Source organism: Chiloscyllium punctatum, chromosome 16 (assembly GCF_047496795.1).
Source record: "Chiloscyllium punctatum isolate Juve2018m chromosome 16, sChiPun1.3, whole genome shotgun sequence".
NCBI lineage: Eukaryota > Metazoa > Chordata > Chondrichthyes > Orectolobiformes > Hemiscylliidae > Chiloscyllium > Chiloscyllium punctatum.
The window spans coordinates 11,685,483-11,705,600 of record NC_092754.1 but is presented as its reverse complement, the minus strand read 5'-3'; the positions used below and the strand labels follow the sequence as shown (position 1 = coordinate 11,705,600).

The 20,118-nt window shown below is 38.0% G+C and overlaps 1 protein-coding gene across 4 annotated transcripts in view; it reads right to left on the bottom strand.

The window, feature by feature from the left end:
• acot7 (acyl-CoA thioesterase 7) overlaps positions 1 to 20,118 on the bottom strand; it is a 301,602-nt gene that overhangs the window by 247,296 nt on the left and 34,188 nt on the right. For all 4 annotated transcript variants that reach the window (XM_072586226.1, XM_072586223.1, XM_072586225.1 and 1 more), the window contains one exon: positions 9,260 to 9,416. In XM_072586226.1, coding sequence (XP_072442327.1) covers positions 9,260 to 9,416 — 157 coding nt within the window. The remainder of the gene's footprint in view (positions 1 to 9,259; positions 9,417 to 20,118) is intronic.

Sequence of the window (20,118 nt, the reverse complement as noted above, 5' to 3'; positions counted from 1 at the left end):
CCCATTCCCACATCAAAACATGTCACTGTTATGAATTAGAAGTGAGCCTTAACTATGTTTTGACAGTTGCATTGTTTAAACTGTTTGCATTGTGATAATAGTGTTTACTGAAAGCTTTGCCTCACTGTCCTTAAAAAAAGATAAAATCTGAGCTTCATTCTTTAACTAGGCTAAGTTCTTCATGCAACTGGCTGAGGCAGGTCCTTGAAATCTCATGCTGGCTTTTAAGAGGGTAAAGCATTCAATTAAAAAGTCTGAAGACAAATCAAAATGGAACTGTACATTGAACACCCCTTATTTTCAATAAATTATCATGCTGTCTCCAACCAAAAGTAGCCATGAAATTTGAGACCCCCTTCCTATTATAGTACACTTCTCCTATCTTTATGAGAAAATAAAGTTATTCTAACAAATATTTCAGCTATTTGCTGACTGCTAATTGTAAAAGTGTATCAGATTGAAACTTTTGCCCTGCATAATAGTGACTCAGGAGATGTTTCAATTGATAAATTCTGTAATATTTATAACCAAATAGACAACAAATTTTATTAGGGAATTATTTTATTAAAACCTGCCTTCGTAGCAATCTAAGGATTTGAGTACCTTGAACATTCTGGAAGAATGATTTCTTCTGTGGATTGTATGTAGTCAAAAAGACATTTATTGCAGCAGGTTTATAATCTCACTGATATATAACTCTGAGAGAACATCTTACTTATTGTGATGTACCAAATATTTTTATATTTAAAATATTTTTTTCCTGATACGTTACTGTGAGTGAAGGTGTTGGTGTTACTATATCTAAAGGGCAAAATCATAATTTAGATAAATCTACCTACAAAATGATCTAGGCTCCCAGATGTACAGAATGAAAAATTATATTGGATAAAAAGTGTTGCCTTTTTAAATATATTTCAGGATCTTTAAACAACCTGTTTGTGCAACACAAACATAAAACCATAATATATGTACCTATAATGTTCAAAACAGATACCAAATACTAAACAGGGTCTCTTTCCATTTCTAAGCCGTCCCCCGTATTTCATTTTTATATGCAAATTTCATCCACTGACTCTTCCATGGCAACCTGTTCTAATTAATCATTGAACTTTGCTGGAATTCAAACCTTTCTCCATCTTAAAACATATTTAAAATGCCAAAGAAAGAAACAGAATGGTAAGTTTTATAATCCATTTCTTGTTTCTGGTCTACCACAAAATAATAATAACATGTAGCTAAAAATGTACAGGGGTCTTGACTCAAACTGAATCTGACAGTATGCTTTTGGGAATGAGATTTGCATCACACCCAACCAAAACAACCCTGACAGGATGGTATCTATAGCAACAATATGGAAATGTTGCATGTCTCCTTTCGAGAACAACATCCAGCTAACCAAAAGCCGCTCTCACCCTTAATTTCTTTTGACTGATCAAAAATTTAAGAAGTACTCAAAGTGCAGTCACTGACCACCCAAATATATCTTTATTTTTAAAAGAGAATTTGCTACACAGGTCAAATTGATTCAGCAATAAAATGACGTAGGTGGGTGGGTTACAAAAATATGTGATATGCCCATTTTGTATATTTTAGTCCTCTTCACAGAATGTAACACATTCCCTAGAAACTTGAGGCTAATTGGATATGACAGACATACAGAATAAGTTCTGCTCCGATTATTTTCTGTTGTCAGTTGCTGTAAAACATTGCTTCAAGGGAAGTGCTCAGGAAAATTTATTTTACAATTTCTCTCATTCCCTACTGCTTCTCCACTATTAAATATCAGTTTTAATTGCAGATTTTCTAGTTTCTGACAATCAAACACTTGGTGCTTCTTTTTGCACTGTTATATAATAGTTTTCTACTTTTGGGCCATGGGTGGTGGTGGATGGCAGAAATCTGAACTGCATATACAATGTTTACTTACGTGCTGGCTGCCTTCAAGGTATAAAAGTGAGCATTTACTTATACAGAATCAAGAATCAGTAATTCATTAATAATTAGACGGTATAGTTTAGCATTGTTGTGCAGGATTATAGCAAAAAACTTTATATTCTCCTGACCTTTAGAAGGAGTCACTTTAGTTGAAATGGAGGACAAAGGCATATCAAAGACATGCATGTAGATGTTGTACAATTAAACATTATATTGGCAACAATATTTCATAAGCTTATGGGTCTAGTTGCAGAGATGTTGAAAGTACTACTGAAGGTATTCACCTTTGTAAAAAGGTGGACAATGTATCTTTATATTAGGCTAGCAAAACTAATATAATGCCACAAGTCATGATTAACTTAGGTCAGAAGAATCAGCAGGATGTTTACTTCTTGAAAAATCTTTCCAGCCTCAATTCACTTGGTCTCCTTCCGCATGACATGGTTTAGGTCAAGAGCAAGATACATACAATATTTAATGCACTAATGATCTACCTTAGAGATTGCAATAACAAGCCAAGAAGAGAAAAGAAGTCCTGACTCAGGAACTAGAGCAATGTGATTGTGCACAGTTGATTCATGGATTGAGCCAAAGTGCATAAGCAAACCTGATATAATGTTAATGTTTAACTCCAGAAGCCAATCTGACTCAATATTACAATGCATTGCATTGGGGCTAGCACAAGACATGTCATGATCTTATTGTACCTGTGGATAGAGGACTCACCATTCATTTTCCTTAAAATGCATAAACTGCAAAGCATCTGTTTCTGGTTGCACCATATCAATTCATTGTGTTATCTCAAAAAAATGAATACTGCTTTTCCAAATTCATATTTCAGGTAGACAAAAGCATACATTAGAAGCTTTCACTCTAGCTATAAAACTTCGCATTTATTTTCAATTAATCAATCTGCTATGGTCATTTCTTTTGATTTAAGAATACCAAGCAGGCTCTCCAGCAAGTGTTTTTTCTCTCTCTGCTTTCATCACACCATCTCTTTTAGTGGCACCTCAAAATTGCAGAATTCCACCTCTTCCTTTCCTTGAAACTGTTAAAACTATATAAAAGGGCTCTCACTAAATATCATCAGTGCAAATAACTGAAATTGTGAAGAAAATGCTGTTGCTAGTTGTAAGAAGTGTCAAAGTGATGTAGTATTATATAGTGTTTTGGACAGACATATTTTAACAAGTGTACAAGTTCCAGCTGTGTTAATTATGTAAATATATTGAAGGCAATATATTTTAAGTGTGCTCTCAATTTAACTAGACACATAATATGGGAAAATCAAATATATACTAAAAACATTGCTATACTAAAAACATTGCTATACAAAATAACTGGAATTCTTTCCAGATGCATTATATTCGACTTTAATATGTTGCACATTATGTTTTTTTAAGGCCAGTGTTTAATAAATTTGTACTTTGCATTACATTATAAATGTCAATGTCACAGGAATCTTTTTGTTTGGATTTTGAAGGAGTCTCTCTGATCCAGGATTCCAAGTCTATTTCCTAATGTTACTCTCCACAGCAGGAATTTCATTGACAAATAAGTGACTGTTCAAGGGGGTTTCTTTTGAGAATCTTCCCCACAGTGAACAAAGGGAAAATGCCTTTACTGTTCTCAAAATTGTTACATTGCCTTTCTTAAAAACAAACAATAGTGGATTATAAATGTTGCAAGACATCATCTTTGTTTCTCCAGATTTTTGTAGAAAAGCCTGAGAGTTTGAGTGAGAGCTTTTGTCAGCATCATCTTGATAGATCTCTGTACTATTGTTATCCAGCTTATTATTATTCTTATCCTGGATAGCCATGCGTATCTTAGCAGCTTGTTATTATTCTTATACTGGATAGCCATGTGTATATTAGTAAGTATTGGAAACCCATCCAAATATCTCCAATGATCTCCAAAGCTGTTAAGAGATTCGTTTTGCCTGACAACACTGACTCCCAATTGAGAAGGTTCTGATAGTGCTCCAACCAAAGGTCTTGGATAGCTATACCTTCTTTGAAAAAGTTATTGTTATCTTCACCTAAAATTGGGGTGGGGGTGAGGGTTGGGGGGGGGTAAACAACTTGGTTTTGGTCCAGAGAGAGTGTCGCGTGCTGAAATATTCTGTGCATTTCAGGCAGGTTTGCACAGTGTTGGACTTCACTGGCCCTTGCTTGCCATCACATATTCCTAATGACACTTATCATTCACATATGGATTTGAGTATAAGTATTCTTCTTGAATCTGCTATGACTTATGATAATTTAGATACATAGTGAAGACTTTGCATTTCTGATCAAGAAATTTGTGCATTGTTTGATCAATCTTGTCAAATGTGTCTTAATCACTATAAGATTGTCAACCTCTCTTATACCATTTTTCATCAAGTACAAATAGGTCAGAATGTTATGTTTCACCTACACAAAAGGTAATTTTCCTGTACTTCCCAAGCTCCAGCAGCCCATGTGACTCAGAGGATTAACCATTGTTAGTCTGCATTTTCAAATACTTCCACAGCTTTATCCTTTCCTATATATGGTATCTACCATCACCTTCACCCAAATGTCACTGAAAACATCTCTGCTTCTTTGATACTGGCTTACTTTTATTTCATTACTCCTTCTAATATTTTCAGTGTCAGTGGCCACACATCCAACCATTCAGCTCTAACTCTCTAGAGTTTGATCTTGTCCAGCACCCCAATTTTTCAACTTTGTCAGTTGTCAAACGGTTCATGAAGCCATTACCTTTCACCATGCTTTCACCATCCCTTGTCAATCTTCACATACATACATATATATATAAATAAGTCAGTCAGTCACAGATAGAGATTATTAACCACTCAGTTATACAGCTTCTGTCATTCACTGATCCCACCTCTTTCTCCTTCATATCTACACAGTCAATTTTTCTTACATATCTATTTTCTAATCAACCGGATCGGAGATGTTATGGCACACCTCTGGAACAGATGGAACTTGAATCTGGGTCACTTGGATCAGCAATAGGGACACTACCATTGCACCATAAAATCCTCTACCCAGTCAATTAATTAATCAATTAAGTCCAATCACCTGCTTATATATTTGCTTCATTAATATCCCTAATCATTTTCCTTCTTGTCTATGACTCATTCATCCCTCAACGTTTAAAGGACTCCAAGATCTCCTTCTGTATACGAAGATTAATTCAGTACAGAAACATAAAACATTTTAAAGATATCTCCTAAGACAGAAGTATTAGTGCTCATGATCATTCAATTTGTCATTTTTTTAATCCACACTACAGAAAAGAGTTCATTCCACTCAAATTCCTTAACACTTAGTTGACAATTTCTGCTCAAGAAACACATTGTGTTTGACTCTGCTGCACTTTTTCTCTTATCGTTTATGGCCAACTCCACACAGTTGCTTCAGATTAATAACGTTCTGCCCACTGAAACGTCACCAGGTGATTGCCACATTGACACAAAGATACACTGTTCTGGTCCAGCATGGAAGCTTGTTGTTGTATTGAGGATAAAGATTGACAAATTGCAGATCAGAATCTACCACTTTCATTCAGCGTGCTGCCTTTTAAATGCAATGTTTTTTCCACGTGTGTAAGCTAAATTACAAGCAGTGCACTCATATTGAGAAGGTTATACTCAGTATACTAGATATGGAGTGTACTAGGTTTTGTCATTTCTGCAACCCGACGAGTCAGATCCTCACAGGCACTGAAATAGGTGAACATTCCAAAAGCACTACCAAGATGAAGGACTGCAACAAATAAATACATGTGAAAATGTTCCTGAAGAGATATACAAGAGCAACTTTGAATTGTGAAACAACACGTGTTGCAGGAAAACTATTTACAGAAGATAATCAATAAGCTTTTTCTAATTAAACGAGATAAGTGAGGTTACTGTGTCTATACAAAGGATGCAAAGAGGATTTTGTGTCTGCGCCACATATTTCTTCCATTACAAACAAAGAAGTTACTCTTCTGATTGCCAACCCTCATAGACAAACAAGGAAGAAAGTACTGAGTAACTACACTCTCCAACATGTTTATGGTTTGATGTTAGTGAATGTGTGGCCTACAATTTGTCTCCTTTATTGAAGGCAACAAATAGCAGTGAAGGCCATTAAGAATTGGTACTGTACAGTCTAAAGCAAGTTGCCTTGTAAATAAACATTTTACGTAATTTAGTCTCAAGGTTAGGTGCATGTGGATGAGAATACAGATGCTGCAATACTGTAAAATTTATTGAGAGCTGGAAATGATCAGAAAATATCTGTACTGATAAAAGATCAATGATAAATGCACAAAGTTTGTTAATGCATTCAACTGATATAATGTTTAAAAGCAACACCTATGTCAAGAAATGAAATGAAATTTGACATATTATTATAAATCTAAATTGATAGGCTTGTAATTTGAATTGTTTCATATCTGGATCCAGTGCTGCAAAGTTAAAACAGTATCTTCCAGAAGGCAGATTTACATGAGAGGTAGGCACCCAAAACTGTCTTTCCCTTTTACAGGTGTTAGCTAACTTGCCATAAATTTTCAACCTTTTAAAAATTTTAGATGTCCAGTATATTAAATTTTACTGCTTTGGGCTGCCTAATTCTCATGCACATTGGCTTTAGGAAAAGGCTCAAACTATAGGCTGAGTATCAGAGCCTCACTTCAATATCGGAAATTCAGCTTAAAGTTTTTTTTAAAATGTTAGCAATTTATCTGTGTTTCTTCTCTACCTTCAGCCATCTCCCCTCAATATCTGGTGGCATTACCTTTTCTGAATCCAGACCATCAACAAACTTGGAGTTACCAATAACCAGAAACCTAACTGGACCAACCACATAAATACTGGAAATACTTGGGAATTATATGGCTAGTAACTCACTGCTCCAATCCCTACATACTCTCCATCATCTTCAAGGCATAAATCAGGAATGTAATTGAGTAGTTTCCACTTGCCTTCATGATGACAGTTTTAGGAACACTCAAAGACTTTGCAGGGCAATGCAGCTCACTTGATTGGCACACCATCCACCAATTAAATGTTCACTTCCGTCATTACTGATGGACAGTAACAGCAGTATGTGGCACTGCAGCAACTCAGCAGCCTTCAACAACAGCCTCCAAACCCAGGGCATCTATCACCTCGAAGCACGAGTAGCAAGTGCACAGGAAAGCTGTAACATGTAAAACTTGGAACTGTATTGCTATCCCACCACTTGTTGCTACAGTTTCATTCCTAACAGCTCTGTGTGTATGCTTACACCAGATGTACTAGAGTGGTTAAACACAGCAGTTCACCAGTATCATCTTGGTTAATTAGGGTGGGGTAACAAATGCTGGCTTTGCCAATAGCATTGAATTCCATGAAAGTTTTAAAAAGGATAGACCAGAGACAAACAGAATGTCTCAGATTCAATCTGTTCAAAGGTGAGTTGGGTTATCCCAGCAGTTGAGTGCCCTGAGCTAAGGAAAGAAACATCACTAAATTTCAGCTTCTGAACGTTACAAAGGGAATACTGCTGGAAAGTGTACATTGTTTACCTCATGACCTATACATCAATTATGTCAACAGTTGCAGAAAACCATAACCTGTGGAAGTAAATTCATAGGAATTGTATCCTTTTGGTACTACTTACAAATATACACAGTTGGTTTTTGAGCTGTAGATTGATTTATATATCAATGTTTTACAACTTTCAGATTGTGTGATTGCCATGTAGCTGAACTATGCAGAGTACAAAATCTTGGCTTCATTGTCTACTCAGAGTTCAGTAGGCTGAACTTAATTGAAAAGTAACAGATGTGTTAGTTAGGTGTGTTTCTTGGGTATCTGGATGCAGTCAAATAATTCTGGTTTCCATTTCTGATTATTGCAGAGTTGGATGTAATACTTTCAGCATGGAATAGCAATAATTGCTCCTTGGGTCTGGTGCTAGAATGCATCTGGTGTCCAAGAACTGGACCATCAGCAAGAATCCATACATACAGTGGAGGAAGATAAGGACAACAAAGTTGTTAGATGATACTCTCCCTGCATGCGTGCACATGGTGTTCATGCATACATGCACACAACCCTCCATTAGGCAATTTCTTGCACTTAAAAAAATCTTTTTAACTGAATAAAATGGAATAACCAGTGAGATGGAGTGGCACAGTGGCTCGCCCTGCTGCCTCAGAACACCAGGGACCAAGGTTCAATTCTAGCCTCAGGCAACTGTCTGTGTGGAGTTTGCACATTCTCTCTGTGTCTGCATGGGTTTCTTCCGGGTGTACCAGTTTCTTCTCACAGTCCAAAGATGTGCAGGTTACATGGATTGGCCATGCTAGTTTGACCCACAGTGTCCAGTGACATGCAAGCTGGGTGGATTAGCCATGGGATAGGGTAGGGGGTGGGTCTGGGAAGGAGGGGTTGGTGTGGACTCAATGGCTGAATGATCTGCTTTTACATTGCAGAGATTCAATTATTCTTCCTTTCTTGTAATTGTTTTTACTGAAATGAGTTTTATCCCATTATGTTCATTATACATTCTCATCCCTAATTCTAACAATTATGAGCAAATTTGTCTACCTTATATATTCAAGACATTTATGATTTCTCATATTGAGATTTAGTGCTCCCTATGTGCGACCTTAATCATTGAAATAGCACAGGCCAAAGTTTAATTTCAAGTCAGTAACCAGATTGCTAAAAATAGTATGAAGTAATTTAGACTCTGTTCTTTGATTACATCCTTAACTTTTCAGTTTGCCATATGGCTGGGATGTTGTCATCGTCTTTGCCAGTATGTTGCCTGTGAAGTTAATTCAATAGCTAAAATGTTCTTAGGGCTTTTATTTGTTCAATGTGTAACTCCAGGACTGCCTGACGTATGCTACAAGCTACTATTCCAATGATCTCCCACCTTGGACACCTTGCCAGTGTTTCACTTTGAATCAGCGTAACGTGACTCAAGTCAGGGGAAACATTTGGAACAGAATTCTATATAATGGAAGCAAATTGTAGCTTCAACTGGTCAGGTCATCAAAATAAGGCTGTTTCCTTAAACTTTTTGGGACAAGGCACGCAGGTTTAGCAGACAATTCAAGCATCACAGAAATGAAGGGACATTTGAATTTTTATAGATAATCTACCACACCTATTCATTAGGAAAAATATGGGGACAGAATGAATGCCATCAAAAACAATTTGCATTGGTCTCTCAGCAGGCAGTTTTGTTAAAGAAAGAGAGAGAAACAGGCAGAGTGAATACAAAGCAAAGCATTAACAAAGCTTATCCAGGTTATTATTTAAAAATTCTGTTCTCACTACCTGTGAGTATATTTTCAGCCATGACATTAACTTGGACTTCAACAGAGTGCTTTGAAGTATAGGTTATCTCCGCACTGACATGAGCTACATCCCCAATGGACATTGGTGAGAGAAAGTCTGTGCGCTCCACACGAGCCAATACAGCAACACAGCGTTCCTGAAATAAAAGCAGAGAAGATAAACCATTGATCACCAACAGCATAACCAGTGATGGCTCCTCTTATCAAATTCGGTTTGCTTTTCATTCATCTGTAGAAACAACTACTGGTCTTGATCTAACCTAGCACCAACTTATGGTCAACCAATTACTTCTCAGAACTCTTGCATTGTTCTCCACAACACTAGTAACACCATGGTATCATATAAACATTTGACACAGATATACCATGTTATTTTGGCAGATTGTATCCAAACTGCAGCAGTGTAAGCATCAACTTGCTCAGAGCTGGCACTTTCATCTGAGTTAGAAAGTTATGAATTGAAATTCCACTTCAGAACATTAGACCCTAATTTAAGTTCATATTTCAGTCAGCATTAAGAGAGTGCTGCACTATTGATGCACACTTCCTGACATGCTGATAAAAACATGGCACTGTTTTCCTATTGAATTGAATGTAAAACTTCTCATTCCACTATCTGAGGAAGAGTATTCCAACCAGGTACAATTGACCAATGTCTTTATGTTGTGCAGCGCAATTCTAAATCACAGCAGTACACAGAGTATTTGTGAAGCTATCTGGAAACATACAGCTTCAGCACAAAAAAAAGGTTCGGAGATAAACTATAAATAAAACAACAGGAGTTTGACAGATAGCTAGCGTCGAATTTCATAATGGTCCATTAATATCTGCAATAAAGTCCTCAACTTTGTACTCACCTTGGTCTCTTCTCTTCCAATCTCTGTAACCTTCACCATCCCCAAAACCTTCCAAGAATTCTGCACTCCTCAATTCAGGCCCCTTATGCCTACCTTCAGCTGTCTAGGCTCAAGCTCTGGAATTTCATCCCTAACTGTCTACACCTCCCAATCCCACTCTTTTCCTTGAACCATACATGTTGACTGCCCACTATTTCTTTATGGGAGCAGTGATTAATTGATTAATTCCTTTTTGTGTATCAACTGTTGACGCAGGAGCCAGCACTTTGAATATTGTAACAATTCAGGGTACAGGCAGTTCCGTAGATGCTACATTTGACTGTTTTAAAATATTAGTAATGTTAAACTTTGCCTATCAATAAAGACAAGGCATGGTTCAAAGGTTTCAAGAAGTCATTCAGGACAGTACAGGGGTCATTGAACAGGAGTTCAAATGCAATAGGCAGTGGGTGGGTGGGTAGTGCATGTGTGCATGTGCGTGTGTGCATATGTGTGTATGTACGAAAGAGTGTGACTGAAACATGGGACTCAGAAGTCCTGAAGTAGTTGAATAGATCTCTGTAGTGAGGGCTGAGGAAGCTGCGAAGGGCTCAATCGAAGCTGGTACAGAATTAATCAATCAGTAGAGCACAGAATGGGGTGAAAGCCTACAAACAGTATTTACTTTGTACAACCAAGTCAGATTAGAGTTCAAGAAACAAACCATGTGCAATGCTGACTTGGTGATGTGAGCCACTTGTGAAAAGCTGGGAGTTGTGCCTGCAAGTAAGTGCTCGGGCTCAATTTCCAAAAAGTCTAGGAGAGCAAGGAGTTCAAGGATGGCAAGGTGGACCACCAGAATGTGAGTAGTGATTGACAGAGTCCTTGGCAGAGTGGCTTTGAGGAAGTTTCAAGGCAAGATCACTGTAAATGAAGAACTTCAATCCCTTGTGGAATTTTAATGAGATTTGGTGACCTACGTGTCACTAATATCTGAGGGAATTGTTGAGAAATTTGTGGAATGTGTCTGATCACATTTGCTTTTTGATATGTTCGGTGAAGTGTGTTCCAACCATCATTTTCAGTTTCTCATATTTGCCTCGTTAAATTTGGAATGTTAGAATACAAGTCATATCTATCTTCGCACAAACTAAGCCCTTTTTGTCAATAATTTTTACATATTTGTTTCATTAAGTGCTTTTTGTAATAAACTACCCTTTGCTGACAAAACAAAACTGGCTAAATTGTTTCTCATACTAAACCTAGTACAGTCTAAAACCTACGTGAAACTGCTTAAATTTAATATCTGTTATGACCAATGGTGCAGAGGGCATGAAAAGAATCAACACAATCCTATAACCTTAAGGGTAACAGCAGCGTCAAATCTTGCTTAAGACTTGTATTACTATGTCAAAGGCACTATGTAGATGCAAGTTGCTGTGGTGTTGTGAAGAAAATGCCTTGACAACAGAGCATCAGAGGCTGATAGCCTTTCTCTGGAGCTAATGTAATGTAATAATAAGAAAAGTACCCATTACGGCAATGAGACCAGCTTTATTTACTGCTTCAGCAACACTTAAACTACCCCAAACTTTTAATAATGAAAAAGAGGGTCCCTTTCTTCCCTGCATAATGCTTTCTGAATGCCTCAGCCTAACATTAAATTTCCAGGATTCACCAATGAATTACCTCAGAAAGCTGCAGACTGCGGCCTTTTTCTTATTCAATAGTAAGCATCTGCCCGTGTAACTGCTGTAGTTATGGAAGAATTCTATGCGTCAGGTCAACAGACAGCTGAGTGTATTGTGCTTTTCAGACAGAGAGGGTATAATCATTTACTACTGAAAAATCTCTCTCTGTATACTACTGTAATAGCCAGTCTTGGGATAAACTCTGAGAAGTTAATAAATGACATTGACAATATGTTGTATGAAATTTTGAATCCCTGGCCTCAAACCTCTCCCACTACTAGCCACAGATACATAGCCATAAGCAATTTACACTTTCCCTCTGTTCAACAAAAGTTCCCTTCAGGTAAAAGACAAACTTAGATACACAGAATCTGTACTCAACCAATTACTTTTCACAATTCAAAAGTGGACACAAAACTATTTTAAAAAAAAACACAAAACAAACTGCATATGCTTGAGATTTAAAACTAAACCTAAAAATGGAGAAACTCAGCAGGTCTAGCACCATCTGTGGAGACAAAAACAGAGTTAATGTTTCGAGTCAAACTTCTTGGAATCAAAATAGCCCAAGTTAACTGGTTATTCCAGGAGGTACAACTCCAGTCGAATTGGCCTCGGCAGATCCAATTAGAAAAGTTGTGTAAAGTGTCACAAGAATGTTTTCAAAGATGAGGAACTTCAGTTATGAGGATAAATTGAAAAAGTTAGGATTGTTCTCCTTGAAGAGAAGAAAGCTAAGAGATCAGGTGGAGGTTTTAAAAATCATGAGCAGACTGGGAAGAAATTGCATGTAAACGGAACAAGAACAAGGTAGATTTAAAGTGATCTGCAAAACAAGCACGAGTGAAGTGAGGCGAAATGATTGCACTCATGGAGAAGTTAGGGTGTGGAATGCACTGCCTGGAAGTGTGGTGGAGACAGGTTCAATTGAGGCATTCAAGAGGGCATACAATGATTATTTAGATATAAATAACATACAAGTTTATGGGGGAAAGCAGGAGATTGGCACTAGTGATGATGTTAATTTAATGAGCTGGTACTTGCATGATGGGCCAAATAGCCTCTTTCTGCGCTATTACACTTTAATGTTTATGTGATTTAATTGAAATAATAATGAGAAAACAAAATTGATTGCTCATTGTGTAGAAAAGTTGAGCCACCTGCCACCTGCTCAAAGAGGCCAGTTACATATATTGCAAAAGATTATCACAAGCAATGTCAATGCCAAGTGAGTGATCCAGATCTTCAGCAACAACATTTAAGTAACACTCTTAAATAGTAAAACATCCTAAGATGCCTCATGGGACCATTATCTGATAAAATTCATCACAAAGCAACTTAAAGAGATTAAGACAGGTAACCAAAAGCTTGGCCTAGATTTTAACTGAATGACTTCAAAGAAGAGACATAAAAAGTCAAGGGGCAGAGAAGTTAAGGGAGGGAATTCGAGAATTTAGGATCTATGTTGCTGAAGACACCACCTACCAGGAGGAGAAAAAGAAATTTGGCCAGAATTGGATAACTGCAGATATCAGAAGGGAGATGGCAAAGTCATGGAGAGACTTAGATATGAGGATGAGAACTTTCTTTAGTATTAAAATTAAAACTGATACTAATTGGCCTTACAGGGTCATTGGTCATACACAATGCCAAAAACCATCATAGTTTAATAAGGCATTGCTCAAAAAGGAATCATGGATCAATATAAATGGACTTACTAGATAATGCACAATGTCAGATAATACACAAAAGGCCAGAGTTGGAGGACTGACAGGTGCAGGAAGGCATAAAAAGCTAGATAAAATGGTGGAAATAGGATGAGGTAAAGATGCATAGGGACTATGCTATGGACAAAAATTTTGAATTGATTATTGTTACAAGATTGGTAGGTCAGTGAATGCATGGTACTGAGTGATTGGAATCTGGTACGAACAAGATACAAGCAGCTGCAAAAAATACAGAGTAAATTTGGTCATTCTTGTGATATTTGTAAGTGCTGCTTTCATTGTAAAATACTTCTCATTCATATATTTGCCCAGTACTAATCTCAACAGCAGGTTACAGGTGCAAATTAAATAAGTGAATTTTATTCAAAGTCTTAGCCGCAAAAAGTTTTGTTTATACTAATTTCAGAAAACAACACACTAAAATCAAATGCTGACAACTTATAAAGGGACATTCTTCAATGAAAAGTAACAAGTCTTTTTGGTGATGTTTGTATATGCTTAATGTACAATGAGCATTCAACTACCATATCAATATTGAACTGTAACACTGCAGGAAGTAGAATAAAATTCTCAACAATAGACTAGCTTCAAAACAGTTTAGAAGCAAGTTGTTACAAACTGATCTAGCACCCAGATCCACTGAAAAGCTCCATGGTTGATGGAAGAGGCTTGGTATTTAAGACTGCAATAAACTCTGCAGCTACTGTGGTACATCATGAGAATGTAAGTATTGTGCTTTCTTAAAACTGATTTATTAGCAAGACTATTCATAAACAGGAGGCATGGTCCATGAAGGCAGAGTACCCTTAGACTAAGGAGAAGAAAACTAGCCAGGATTCCTGTGCTTAATCTACAAGAATGCCTGTAAATCAGGGTTGTTTTTTTAGAAAATGCATGTCGGTGAGTTATCAGAGAATGTTTAGTGCCTGTAAATCAAAACCTCAAACCAAGAACTTCAGCAAATTGGGGTGAAAAATCTTGGCAACAAAATTCTAAGGAATGGGATACATTTTTGATTAAAATGAAGTTCATTAATTTATTACAACAACTTCTATTTATTTAACCTTCCTAATATCAAATAAAATACTAGAACACTTAATAATATTGAAAATAAGGATAATAAATCAGAAATCAAAAAGAGCATTTTGGACTCCAGACAAAAGGCATTAAAGAGAAATATTTTAGGGAATTTTGGAGATTGGTTGGAAAGTTGTAATAAGTTGCAGAGAATGGATAATGCAGTGGAGGGCGTAGCGACAAAGAAAAACAGTAAGTGACATAAAAGAGATCAAGAATTTGAAGTTAAATTAGTAAATTTATCCAATTCAGTTACCTCAGGGATAGCTGTCAATATTTTTTCTTATATTTAATAGGAACTCCACCCATCATCACTCTTAGTTGCAATGTGCATAATTTAGTCAATTGGGATTGGTGAAACATCAGTGCAGGGACACCTAGTACACATTTAAGAAATTCTTTTGTCAAACAAGTTAATGAAAAGCCTTGAACCAATTAAAAGCATTGCATACTACCACATCAAGTGCTCAGACATCAACACTGCACTGTGCAAGTTCAAGGCCCATGTTAGAGAAATGTAATTTGGTAACACATTAAGTAAGTAAAGCTACAAATTAATTTGGGTGCTTTTATATATAAACCCAAAATTAATAGATGAAAGAGACAACTGACTGTTTTGAGAACATGAAGCATTCTAATTGGAGACCACTAAAAACTCCCATGACTCAGGACTTATACTACCACCCAATGGAAATACTCAGCAATTGCTATCAAATTGTGTGTGTTTCATAGTTACCCAAGAATTCACACTTTTTTCATTTCATGGGATCATGCAGTGTACAAGACAATCTTCTTTCAACTCTACAATATATATCGGCAATTTCAAACACTTAACAATGTAGGATTAACACAACATGGTGTGGTTGGGCCATAACACTTAGTTATACAGCACAATCTATAATATAGGAATGTAGAAACAGGAAGTGCCTATTTCACCCTTCAAGCCTATTCCTTCATTAAAAAAAAATATCATTGATCCATATTCTATCACACCGTTGTCTAACAAAGAATTATCAATCTAAGATTTAAAATTTACAAGTGATCTCCATTAATTGTCATTTGCAGGAGTGTGCACATTTCTACTAACCCTTGGGCAATAACTAATGGGACAAAGGGTGTCTTGGCCACTGAAAAGACTCCTGCACCCCTCTTTATCGGAAAGTCTATCATATTAATTGCCAGACAGTAAGATTAGTGGGAAGACACTCAAAAGCACCCTTTCTGATGCCAGGTCCCTTGATCGAGCATTGATTGCAAGCAACCACGGAAGCCAGAAACATGCCAGCAACCCCAAAAGGGTTTACTTTTCTGTCTTTCTGCATGGTGAGTCCCTACCTCTCTAATGAGTGCTTACTTGTGGCAGATTTATAATGGACATTAATTACTCACTCTTGAGCCTGAATTGACAGCAACATGAAGAAGGCGGTCCCCAAGGCTCCCCACCATAGACTCAATCGGGGGGTAAGAGGATGCCAAATGAACACCAGCCATCCTCTCCCCTAAATAAATATCTCCTGTCACCAAATTCATCACTGTGGAAGGCAATAAATTTCCCACTTGTGTGTAAATTACATTTAATTTAATAATTACATTCCTCTAGGATCTGGCTCTAATGGTTCAGTTACCAGTCTGAGCTGCCCCAACTAACACAAAAACTTCTTCCTTTCTACCCTCTCTGTTTCACTTAATGTCTTTTGAACTACAACCAAGTAATCTCTTAACCTTCTGAATTCCAAGGAATATAAACTTATCTCTTCTTGTAGTTAAACCCTTGAACTTCAGGTATTACTCTGGTAAGAATATGCTACACTTTTTCCCAGACCAAGATACCCTTCCAGTTTGCTAGCCAGGCCACTCACATTTGCTGAATGTTCATTTTGCTGAATCACTGATTCATTAATTACTGTAGTTATTTTTAAGATGTCCAACTTGTTATCATTTCCCGCTACTATAAATACTGATGCCAAATAATTATTCAATCTGCTTGACATATCTCATTGCTAGTCTTGAAGGGGCTTACACTGTTCTTTAGAGAAACAGGTCATTTAAAACCTCATTGGATGATCGTCCCTGCCTATGGTTTGGAAAGGGCAATTGAAGCAGCCTTGGTGAGTTGCTACGCTGCATCTTGCAAATGATACACACAATGGTGCATCTGTGTGTTAGTGATGGAGGAATTGAATGCTAAAGGTAGTGGCTGGAATGCCAGTCAAGCAGGCTGCTTTGTCCCGGATGGAATCAATTTCCTTTGAATGTTGTGTTTCCAGTGGCGGGTGAAACTAGAACATGGGGACATAGTCTCAAAATAGGGGAAGCAGATTTAGGATTGCATTAAGGAGGAACTTCTTCACCCAAAGGTTTGTGAATCTATGGAATTCCCTGCCAATGCAGTTGAGGCTACCTCACTGAATGTTTTTAAGGCAAAGATAGATAGATTTTTGAACAGTAAAGGAATTTAAATATTACGGTCAGTAGACAGGTAAGTGGAGTTGAGTCCACAAAAAGATCAGCCATGGTCTTATTGAATGACAGAGCAGGCTTGATGGACCAGATGGCCTACTCCTGCTCCTATGTCTTATGTTCTTATGCCTACACTTGTCATAATAAAAGCTTGCAGTTACATTATCTGAAATTGACAAAACTGTAAGTGAGACAGTTTATAGCCTTAAAAGTTGTCCTTTAACATTTAGACTAAAATGTAATTTTGAATGACAGAACACATTTGCTGCACACTAGAAAATGGTATGGCAGGGAGGATAAGATAATTAAGAACATTTGCCTTAACATCAGTGAATCTGTATAAACAAGACACTGAGTGATAACATTCACGGCTGTTCCTTTGTGAAATTAATGAACAATGTTTAATTCTGACCTCAGAATGAAAATCGGTATAAATTAACTTCTCTCCCGAATTATTGTCCTTTGCTATTATCTGTCTAGTTCAGAACATGCAGTGCTTTCGCTAACTTTTGTGTTCATGATAGTAACGCCTTTGTAAACTTGTGGATAAAAATAGTGTGTTTTTGATAGTACAACGGAGGAGCTGGACAGGGCTCTTGAAAGAAGAGCAATTCCTACTCACCTGGGTTAACAGAATCCAGTCAGCTTGACTTATAGGTTGTTGTTCTGTTCGCCGAGCTGGGAATTTGTCTTGCATCTCTCGCCCGTAGGTGTTCAAAGTTTGGGAGAAGATTTGTAGCTCGGGTGCTCGTTGTTGTGGTTCTGTTCGCCGAGCTGGGAATTTACATAGAACATAGAAGAATACAGCGCAGTACAGGCCCTTCGGCCCTCGATGTTGCGCCGATCAAAGCCCACCTAACCTACACTAACCCACTATCCTCCATATACCTATCCAATGCCCGCTTAAATACCCATAAAGAGGGAGAGTCCACTACTGCTACTGGCAGGGCATTCCATGAACTTACGACTCGCTGAGTGAAGAACCTACCCCTAACATCAGTCCTATATCTACCCCCCCTTAATTTAAAGCTATGCCCCCTTGTAATAGCTGACTCCATACTTGGAAAAAGGTTCTCACTGTCAACCCTATCTAACCCTCTAATCATCTTGTACACCTCTATCAAGTCACCCCTAAACCTTCTTTTCTCCAATGAAAACAACCCCAAGTGCCTCAGCCTTTCCTCATAGGATCTTCCTACCATACCAGGCAACATCCTGGTAAACTTCCTCTGCACCCGTTCCAGTGCCTCCACATCCTTCCGAAAGTATGGCGACCAAAACTGCACACAATATTCCAGATGCGGCCGCACCAGAGTCTTATACAACTGCAGCATGACCTCAGGACTCCGGAACTCAATTCCTCTACCAATAAAAGCCAGTACGCCATATGCCTTCTTCACTGCACTATTTACCTGGGTGGCAACTTTCAGAGATCTGTGTACATGGACACCAAGATCCCTCTGCTCTTCCACACTACCAAGTAGTCTACCATTAGCCCAGTAATCCATCTTTTTATTACTCTTACCAAACTGAATCACCTCACACTTAGCTACATTGAACTCCATTTGCCACCTTTCTGCCCAGCTCTGCAGCTTCTCTATATCCCGCTGTAACCTGCCATATCCTTCCTCACTGTCTACAACTCCTCCGACTTTCGTATCATCTGCAAACTTGCTCACCCAACCTTCTAACCCTTCCTCCAGGTCATTTATAAAAATGACAAACAGCAATGGTCCCAAAACAGATCCCTGCGGAACACCGCTAGTGACGGCACTCCAAGATGAACCTTTGCCATCAACTACTACCCTCTGTCTTCTTCCAGCCAGCCAATTCCTAATCCAAACCTCCAACTCACCCTCAATGCCATATCTCTGTATTTGTCTTGCAAACGTTTCGTCCCCTGTCTAGGTGACATCCTCAGTGCTTGGGAGCCTCCTGTGAAGCACTTCTGTGCTATTTCTTCCGGCACTTATAGTGGCCTGTCTCTGCCGCTTCCGGTTGTCAGTTCGAGCTGTCCGCTGTAGTGGCCGGTATATTGGGTCCAGGTCGATGTGTTTGTTGATAGAGTCTGTGGATGAGTGCTATGCCTCTACGAATTCCCTGGCTGTTCTCTGTTTGGCTTGCCCTATAATGGTAGTGTTGTCCCAGTCGAATTCATGTTGCTTGTCGTCTATGTGTGTGGCTACTAAGGATAGCTGGTCGTGTCGTTTCGTGGCTAGTTGGTGTTCATGTATACGGATCGTTAACTGTCTTCCTGTTTGTCCGATGTAGTGTCTTGTGCAGTCCTTGCATGGGATTTTGTACACTACATTAGTTTTGCTCATTGCAAGACAAATTCCCAGCTCGGCGAACAGAACCACAACAACGAGCACCCGAGCTACAAATCTTCTCCCAAACTTTGACTTATAGGTATCAGTGTTATGTTGTAACAGTGATGCTATTAGTAAATGAAGGGGATAATTAAAATTAAACTGAACTGTCTGTAAGAGGTTTTTTTATTCCAGACTTCCAAAGAGTATGATCTCAAGGATGAACCAAGAGAGGCTTACACGTTGGAGTCCACAAGGAATTCCCTGGCCATCTCATATCTGTACTTCAAAAGGAGTCCCATTCCCATTTCATTCCAGGAAAATGGAAAATATTTCATCACATTCCTGACTCGTCTTGTCAAAAAGAATTATTGATAATTCCCAGGGCCACTTTTGGTCCTTTCATGATCTCAGGATGTCCCAAAATGCTTTCTGTAATGCCTTCACTTTTGTGATTAATGTCAGGAAATAGCAGCAAAGATTTGAATTGTTGTGCTGGATTGACAGAATCAGTACAGAATATAAATACAACAGAATAATGCTGGAAATCAGGAATAAAAATGGAAAAAGGTAAGAAATACACCAGCTTAGTCAGCAGTCATAAAGTGTAAAAACTGATTAATGTTTCACGTATGGAGTCAGCTAATACGAGAGGGCATAGCTTTAAATTAAGGGGTGGTAGGTATAGGACAGATGTTAGGGGTAGATTCTTTACTCAGCGAGTCATGAGTTCATGGAA